We start from the raw sequence: 9831 nt of genomic DNA, 5'->3' as shown, positions 1-9831 counted from the left end.
AATTATCAAATTATTAGTGCCACTTGACGAGGCTAAATTGAAACGATCAATTTTTATGTTTTAAAATGCAACACTAATCCTCGTATGGGAAATAAATATTGTTGTAGCTCTAATAATTTGCTTACTCATCCAACGACCTCGGAGTAAAGCTCGTGCGCCATGTCGAGACCAGGGTTGTTTACGGAGGTAAGGTGTCGCCGGCGATGTTTGAGCCAATGTGACGCGTTTCGCCGATTCATGGGAAACGCACACGAGCCACAGAATTCGCGAGACTGTCCCCGAGCCTTTGCCATAAATTACGCCAACGTCCGTTTGATCCCGGGCTGAGAGAGCTTCTCCGCGTGTTGCTCTGTTTGGATAGGGAACCAGTAACCGGCACCCGGCTTATCTTGTTCCAACGCAACGTGTCGTTTTGTTTGCCTGCTCGTTGCTACATAACTCGCATCGGTAGAAACTAACGAGGGACGAGATGTCGGATTGCGGCTGAAAAAGTAGTACCAGCCTCAATATTTAGCGCTCAGGAGGGACTAGCATCGATTTTTGCGGTCCCTACAGGATTTCCTTGGGGCAACACTTTTGCGCTTTGAGGGAGAAGCTACTCTACTTAGAGGATTCTTTCGTTTATGTGCTCCTGTCTCGCAGGGTATAAAGATGCAGGGCAATTGTCCCAGTAGGCAGCCATCTTACAAGTTGTTAGTCTAACCCAGATCAAAACTTTTGTGACTTGAGCGAGAATCTACCCTTTTTAGAGGATCCTTTCGTTCACGCGATTTTGTCTTGCAGAGACAAAGTGAGGAATAGGCTCACCATTGTTTGTCTTGAAATTTGATGATTTCACACGACTACGGATTTTTGACTTTTTAGAGGCACAAAGTTCGACAAAGACTATTTTCCTTCATCACTAATATCTAGACTGCAGACTTTATCCATTCGTGGCAAAAATGAGTAGATCAATTGTAGAACAATGAAATTATACAAGAAAAGATTTTAAAATACTGTTGTAAAAGAAATAAACGTCTATATTTAATTAGCACATAAATCTGCAGTCTGCTAATACCTGACAATTTAATAAAGCTTCTTTTTTTTTAAATGTAGCTAGTTTTACTGCCCATAAATGTACAAAGATCCGTAATTAATGTACAACGTCTTTTGTTCACCTTACCATTTATCTATTATACAGGGTGTTTTAGAAATAAAGAACCTAACTTTTACGTAAGAGAGAAACGAACAAGATACTTCTTCGATACAATGGAATTGGAGAATTTGTTTAACACTAAACCTACCGAACATTAAAAGTATCTGGTAAATATTGCCTTTAAAAATGGCAACGCTAAATTTATTAAGATCGTCTGTAATTTTGCGATATAATAGATGCTTGGACAAGATATTGGAAAACATAAAACCGGTCATTTGACCGTGGTAGGTTTACTGTTAGAAATACAATTAAGTAAATTTTATCTCGCTGAAAAATCCAGAAATAAACTAGAATTGCGTAATATTCGTCACAGTAATAATCAAAAATTGTCAAAATTTTACGTTCCAAAAAATGTCATTTAATTCTTAATGACTAGTTTGAAAGCACCCTGTATACAACGTTGAAATATCGTACTTGCTGGTACGTCCGATTGAAAAAGTTGGCTTTCGTTAGAGTCAAGCGATGAGGGTGGTCAGGACGGTAGGACAAGCATTCGAGGTGTGCCATAAATTAAGTATAAACAACGCCGCGGAAGAAAGAGGGGACAAGGAGAGGGAGAGAGAGAGAGACCACGGGGAGAACCACCGTGACGTTTACGAGGACCAAGACGAAATACCGAATGAGCAGTCGCAGCCGTCGCCGTCTTCTGTGCACAAAGGTTTAATATCCCGACTTCTGTTTAACCATAAAGAAAGCCGTTTCTTAGGCCGTTAACCCTCTAACGTTCTTTGGCTACATATTGCTACGATCAATTTTAACGCACTGGTATATTCACCAGCCGGGTTACAATCCAACGAATGTTGCATCTTGCAGTACCTCTGCAGAACATACGGTACGTTATCGATTGTTGACCGAGTTAAATATTTCAGATATATCGCTGTTAGGGGATCCGGATGACACTGTCCCAGAAAAGACAGCTGTTCCTTGTCTTCTCAGGTCGCACGAGGTCCCAGCAACCACCGCGTCTACCTCGCCGATTAGACAATCGCCATCGGTAAGTGACGAGACTTTCGATTTTCAATAAAATTTTAGTTGCCGTTTTTCTTGGTCAATCATATTTCAGTAAGCCAATAATTTTTATGTTCACAGGTTTTCTTCGTTTAGTAAGACCTCAATATGCCTACAATTTTTCTTGTTTTAATAAGACTTCAATAAACCAACAATTTTTATGTCCACAATTTCTCTTGTTTTACAAAGACTTCAATGAACCAATAATTTTTATGTCTACAATTTATCTTGTTTTAACAAAGACTTCAATAAGCCCACAATTTTTTTTGTTTTAATGAGCTGATAATTTTGATGTTCATATGTACGTTGTCGATCACACACACTTTAAATCAGATTTACTTTTTTATGATTGGACCAAACGACTTCAATTTCTCTGTAAGGCTAGATGAATTAGTTTATTAAATGACGTCTAAGAAATATGTTGAAAAGATGCATTTGGTCGGAATTGTGAAAAACAATAGTAAAAATTGATTTTTACGATCTTTTTAGCTGTGTCAATAACGAAAATTTAAAATATGTGTTTGGTCAACTTGTATAAATTATATACGCTCCGAAAATTTCATTGAAATTGGTTAATTGGTTTACGAGTTATAAACGATCAAAAGTGGTATAAAAAGGCCGAAAATCTCTTGAAAAATTGCAATTTTTACCACTTTAATAATAATTTAATAATTTATAACTAGTAAACAGATTAACCAATATCACTGAGATTTTCAGAACGTATATAATTTATACGAGTTGACCAAACACATCATTTAAATTTTCGTTATTGGCCCAGCTAAAAATATCGTAAAAATCAATGTTTTCAGAATTCCGACAAAATGCATTTTTACAACATATTTTTTAGACGTCATTTACTAAACTGTATTTCTATTTTAAGAAATGAAGGTGTGACGTTGAAATCTCCGAGACTCTTTCACATACAAAGAAACCTATTCATTGTCATATTGTAGTTGTTTCATATTATGAAAAAAAAACGGAGATAATGATGCGCTAACATGTACTGGACCACTATCTTTGTGGCTGCTGAATTATAAAAATTGTTTGATAGAATACTTGGATGAGACGCTGTTCGAATTTTCGAATACGAGAGATTTGAATGTGTTTGTATTGGGTTGGACCGAAAGTTCGTAGCGTTTGTAAATTAAAATTGAAAGCTAAAATTCAGGTATTTATTCAATAACATATTTTCCATTCATTTCTATTACTTTTTGTCATTTTCGAGGTAACTTCTCGTGTTACTCGATAAACATATGAATAAATACCTTAATTTTATCTTCGATCCTTAATTTGAAAACGCTACGAACTTTCTTTCGAACCGAACAATTTCGAAGCCGCAGATTTTGTATGACGTTGTCTGATTATTTCCAAAGGGCACGGTAACCTCCGACTGCGGAGGATTACTCGTTGGGGGCGAATTGACTGCTCTGAAGCATGAGATACAACTGTTGCGGGAGCGGTTAGAGCAACAGAGTCAACAAACCAGAGCCGCCGTTGCCCATGCGCGATTGCTTCAGGATCAGCTTGCAGCTGAAACAGCAGCTCGTGTCGAAGCTCAAGTAAGTGACACTTGACACTTGTTTAATGGATTTTCGATACCGTCGGTATGAGTTCGGAATCTACACGGTGCTCTGAAACGTGCGATTGAATCTTTACGAAGAGGTCCACGTCGCACGCGATCATCGCGTGCCAACGGCAATCAGTAATTGCGAAAAACAGCATTATTGCATTAGGTGAATAACTCGATTATCTTGAATATCGTACTCTTTGACAATATAAAAAGTTATCTTAAAAAAAGCATTGGTTCGAAGTGGTAAATGTTAATTACGGGCAAAAGTTCTTTTCAAGATTGTCAATGTCCTTTTCGAATGGAAGTACACATTTTTATCTGAATTTTCCGATTTCACTGCTTATTCTTTAAACATTGAATTGAGGAAAACATTCGAAAATGCTATTAAATATTCATATAAATGCTTTTTTGCTAAATAGAAAGTTAGTGCATCAGCTGCAAGACACACGAGCTAAATATAAATTTATATTTTTCACTAATAATTGTAATGTTTTAAATTGCACCTCATTTTTGTCATGAATGCACAAAACCCGAAGTCCAATGATCATTCTACACAATGACCTTGACGCGACCTTGAACACCATTTAAAGAAACCATTCACAATCTTGAAGTTTCGAAAAATAGAAGCTTAATTGCTGGACTAATTTTGTCGAATGGTTTTGTGTTATTAGGCAAGAACGCATCAGTTGTTGGTGCAAAACAAAGAGTTATTGGAGCACATAGGAGCGCTGGTTGGCCATCTTCGAGAACAAGAGCGTATCTCGAGCGGTCACGTCACCTCGCAGTCCCAGATGCCTGGTTCAACAACGATACAACAAACAACCACGGTTCCTGACTTGTCGAACCTCGGCCAGGTAACGCTCTATCGAATACCCTGACACAAGTGTTCGACAGCCAGCAAGCCGTGTGTGTGATGCGAACGTTGCATTTCGTTTAACGTTTAACAGTGTGTATTTTGTACTGTCCTACCTTTTCTTTTTATACCGTAACGCCTTTTGTACCGACGCCTTTTTTTATATTTCTTAATAAACCGATTTACATACACCTGTTCTGTTTTGCACCCTCCACAGATTTGCCGGGTACGAAGAACGTCACAAAATTTCAGTGTCGACACAAACCACGTTTACACACCTTTTCATTTGTTTCATCCTTGTGCACCGTTCCAATAGTTGTGTTGTTTAAATTTAACACTTTACCTACCGGAAGCCTATTACAGTAAATCCTCTATAAACGCAAAAAAAAGAAGACAAGGAAAGACAGCGTATGGGAAAGAAAGAGACGCGGAGAGTCGCAGTCGCTTCGGCCGCGCGGGGGCTCTCTTTATACGCGCTGTCCTTCTCTACGTTCGGCTCGGCCTTTGAAGCTCAAAAAAATATTGTCCCGTCTACGATAAATGCAAACGAATCTCCCCGAAGCTTTTGCGTTTAGAGGATTTACTGTAATAGGATTTTAAATAATTGTGCTGTATCAAAAGAAATTTTCTTGTTACTTGTTAGTTCACAATGAAAATTGCTGTTGGTACAGGAGGTTCCATTAAAAAGTGTTTAGCCATGTACGATAGATTTTTGGCTACAAGATCCGCAAAGTAATGGTACGAAATTAATTTATATTTTCGAGTTTACCAGAAACAGTTTTACTTAAAGGTCTCTGATTTTGATGTTGATACAGATTTTGACTTTGAACACGTACAAATTTACTTATTATATCAAATTTTTATATTTGGGGTCGAAAGTTTGAATATTCTTGTACTCGAAGCTGCAGTCGGGTGAAGTCAAGTTTGAAGATCCCAAAAGTTTTGGATCGCACGAGTAAAATGTTTCGGCACAGCCTTAAAAAATTACTATTGAACGATGTGTTAGGAATAGTAGGAAATATTAAATTGGAAAATTGTTGCGTGTAAACTTGGATCGTGCACGAGGGTGAACACGAGATTTTGAATGCGTTCTGTTGCGTGTATGATTTCGTTGGCGTATGACATTTTCGTTTCTGCTGGATGAATGCGTTGCATTGTTCTTGTGCTGAAGTAAACCACCCGACTAAAAATGTATGCTAAAGAATGTCCGCTAATCCGACTGATGTTCTAGTTACGTTGCACGTGGGTAGGATCACGCATAATCGGATCGTTTTCGAACACAATCGCATTTGCTAAGATCACTTAAAAACAAAAAGAAAAACGAATCCTCCAGTCTCACAGTGTTTCATTCCACTCAAGGTGGGGAAAAGAAAGATTTGCCTGAATCGCATTACACGAGGTACAATTAAACAGAATCTAGATGGTAAGCAGCCTTTGAGACGCGAGAAAACTCGACCGCTTATGCGCGACACGTTTCGCCCCTAAGTTGGCCGACAGGAAGATAGCAATTTAATGCCGGCATTAAAGCTGAATCGCTAATCCAATAATCGTGCTAAGCGCCGGTGTGACGCTGTTATGTAACAGGTCTTCGCACGGGACTTTGGACTTTGTGCCACCAACAAATGCTAGGTAACGTTGTTAACCATGAATCTTTACTATGCACCCCTTTCTAACCATAAGTTTCTGGTGTTACGCTCTTCTTCTTCGTCATCTAAAGACACTTAACTCGAGCCGGAGACCTTGTTCTTGTCGAAGCAAGAGAGAAAACTATGTTACAAACCAATATACAGTTTATCAACCGGCGACACAAATTCAATTTTATTGGCTAGTATCTCTAGTTCAATTTGTGTTTCCTATTCGTTCAATGAATGTTAATTTAACCCTCTCGTTTGCTAGAGCGTTCAATATGTGACGTTTGAAACAAATTTAATATTTTTAATATTATTTATAATTGTATTGTACCCTGTACAATACTACTGTACAAAATTTTAGAAATATGTCGTGTTGGAAAAATATTACCCGGTTGATAAGTTAAGACATAATATGTATAAACTGTGGATATGTATGTTCTCAAAAACAAATTTCTTTAAGTAGAAATCCAATTGGAAACTTGTTTTCTGTACAAAAATCTTTCACACAAGATGCCTGTAACTTGCATACCTTTAGCACCTCTCCTATTATTGATAATAGGAAAACAAAATTGAGTTTCAAAAGGAGAAAATATCAAGACAACCTCTATCGTGACCTTCGTGTAACTTTCATTACTAATAACGAATACAAATAGAACAAATTTTCATGTACGCTACAATGTTCGCCCCTTTAAGGTGCTCAAGTTAGATGGAACACCGTGTATTGCATTAAAAGTAACAGAAACATGCTGTAGTCCTTGCATCGCTGTGTTTTGCACAGTCGAACACGGTACAAATATCTGGAGTTTATACATGAATAATCTTTTGTATTCATATCGTTCTGTAACGCCGGTTGCGTACAGTACCTATTGGGAAGCATACTCTAACATTGTATTCCATGATCAGTGCCAACGGACAGGAGGACAGAGTTCACCATGGGAACTGGATCCACCATCCCCCTACTGTTCTTATCCGCCAGACTCCTTGTACTCTGGGAACCTGAATACACTAGGAATTCAAGCAAACAGTAGCACCGATCAACTGCAGTTCCAGACGCAGCTGTTAGAGAGGTTGCATAACATAAGTCCATATCAGTCTCAAAGGTCACCGTACAATACACCATCTCCATATGCAATGGGTCCTAGTCTCCTGCTACCTCCCAGCAGCAGGCCATCTGTGAGTAAACTGGAAACGTTTGTAACGTTTCACACGAATGCATATACGATGATTATTGTTTCAATTAACAAAATAAAGTCGGTTCATCATTCTTGCAGAACTCAGCTCAGCTCTCTCCGTGTTCCATGTCGCTGCGGGTCTCCCAACCAAACAGTTTCTCATCGTCGCCTATAATGACACACAAGTCAGAAAATTATGGGATGAACCTGGAGACTCAGGACTTGAAATCGACGTTTATAAAACCTCTACCTTGCTCCGGCGAAAGGAACGCTGTTCACCTGGCTCAGGAGATACTGAGTAAGCAGGATAGAGTCAATCTGCATGATGAAATACCACCAATCGTGTTGGATCCCCCGCCTCAGGGTAAACGTTCAGAGTCAGCGGGCAAACAGTCAGCGGTGAAAGAGAACTCGATGAACCAGGCTGCGAACAATAAAAATCCTCAGAATCAGAAGAATCTGGCGACCATATTGAGGACACCTGGACCACCGCCGTCGCGCACCACCAGCGCGCGTTTGCCCTCCAGAAGCGAGCTGATGTCCGAGGTGCAACGTACAGCTTGGGCTCGGCACACGACCAAGTGAAGAGTCTCTTTCCAAAAGTAGCCTTTAAAAAGATTTCAAATATCCTCTACATATCATATCTCAGGTAGAACAGTTTAAGAAAATTGACCGTGAAAGATGAGAGTCTAAGAAAAGATATTGACCAATTGAGATGATCGCACACGATGGTTGATGACTTTGCCCTCAGGTTGTATTTTATTTGAATCGAAGACCACTGGTGCTTGTAACACTAAATAATAGAACACTCTTGAGTAATTCTGGAGAGAACTTAATTAAGGAGTTTATTGTATTAAGCTATCGTCGCATTCTTATCTATCGTTCTACCTGAGTGCACGTGTTATTCGAAGTTAGGACCGGGTAATATAATTGTTGCGAGAAAACGCTGTAGGGTGTTTATATAGGACTTGGAATGTTAGTTTTTAATGTAGTAGGAGGAAATGTTGGTTTCGAATTTTCGTTTACAATGGTTTCTTTGCACTGTAACGTTAATTAGTTTCTACTAGCATACGCGGTTACTCCATTGCGCAATATTTAAGGACAAATCTAGATTCCTGTAGATTTTCTTTAGCTTCCGAATGGATCGAATAGAAAACGAATCGTTAGGCGACCACGTGTAAGACTGGAAGGAGGAAACCGATGCTAGTGCTACGACGAATGATAACGATGCAAACTAGTGATCCTTTTAGACTGTCAAGATTGTGCCAAAAAGTATGGAGCTCCCAGGAGAATTTATTTTCACTAGAGCGGAGAGAGAAACGTTTGTGATCAGCGTATGGTAAATACGAGTGTACATTCATGAAGCGTCATATTCTTGTACATAATGCTGAACTTCAAGCACGTTGTATAATGGACATTGTGTCGTGGACAGTATATTGGATTTAGGTTAATATTACCATAGGACACGAACGCATTGTATAAAAAGAAAGTGTACTTTTGTAATATACGTAGCTTCAATGTAGCACTTATGGATTCTTGTTGTACAGTTTCGATGAAAAAGTGGAATTGTACGTCGAATCCATAATCTGCTCGGTTAAAAGATTGATAAATACAGATCTTCCTTGCGCAGCACATTCGAACAATAATTAAGACGTGTAAATTAAGGTTAACCTTTAATTGCTGGGGTGAATTCACAAATATGCTAATTAACATTAGAATTAGCAAACAGAGCAAAATCTTAATTCACAGCAAAATTCATAAAAGCAACGTTGGAGGGAATAATTAAACAAATAATTGATTCGTGCATACATTACAATATGGGAGGCGTTAAATCTCAACAAATATGCTCGGATAATTTTTGTAACAAATGAAAGATCAACCAGTTCAACCAAAATTTGATTTGTAGCAAAAAAGTCAATTAATCGTTGGTTTGAAAAATTTCATCGAGTCTCCGAGACCCCACCCTGGCAGTTGAGGTTTAGAAACGTTAATTAAAGTGATGACTTCATCGGTATGGAAAACGTTGGCGGTTTCATGAAGGGGATGGAAGTTTATTGGTACGTTGATTGGATGGATTGAACGTTGTCGACTACAGCGGCCAATTAATAAAATGATCTGTAAACATTTCTACGAACGCGTTTAACTGTGTCATACGAGCTACACCTAATTCCAATCCCTATGATTATTCATATCGTTTAGGTTGCGCTACGTTTACCGTTGTTAGTGGCGTGCAACCGAATGCGTGCTACCATCTGCTATGATCCATAAGGTAATCACATGCGAGCTTCATTATTCTGAAAGAACGAAGTTTACTACCAACGTAGCGACCATTTTATCGCGAGACCGCGGGAAGGTCGGAACTTTAAAGTTTTTATGCTGCACGCGGTAACGTTAGTCATTGT

The 9831-nt window shown here is 38.7% G+C and overlaps 1 protein-coding gene across 7 annotated transcripts in view; it reads left to right on the top strand.

The window, feature by feature from the left end:
- LOC143212298 (carboxyl-terminal PDZ ligand of neuronal nitric oxide synthase protein) overlaps nt 1–9526 on the top strand; it is a 63588-nt gene extending 54062 nt beyond the window's left edge. For 5 of the 7 annotated variants that reach the window (XM_076430927.1, XM_076430926.1, XM_076430925.1 and 2 more), the window contains exons 3-8: nt 1649–1853; nt 2065–2189; nt 3577–3762; nt 4445–4627; nt 7161–7430; nt 7529–9526. In XM_076430927.1, coding sequence (XP_076287042.1) covers nt 1649–1853; nt 2065–2189; nt 3577–3762; nt 4445–4627; nt 7161–7430; nt 7529–8014 — 1455 coding nt within the window. In that variant the 3' untranslated portion in view covers nt 8015–9526. The remainder of the gene's footprint in view (nt 1–1648; nt 1854–2064; nt 2190–3576; nt 3763–4444; nt 4628–7160; nt 7431–7528) is intronic. The other 2 variants (XM_076430921.1, XM_076430920.1) reach the window with 2 other exon arrangements.
- Nucleotides 9527–9831: the final 305 nt, after the last annotated feature.

This window comes from Lasioglossum baleicum, chromosome 9, assembly GCF_051020765.1.
Source record: "Lasioglossum baleicum chromosome 9, iyLasBale1, whole genome shotgun sequence".
In the NCBI taxonomy this organism is placed as follows: Eukaryota; Metazoa; Arthropoda; class Insecta; order Hymenoptera; family Halictidae; genus Lasioglossum; species Lasioglossum baleicum.
Note: the sequence above shows the minus strand (reverse complement) of the source record. Positions and strands in the feature narration are given on the sequence as shown.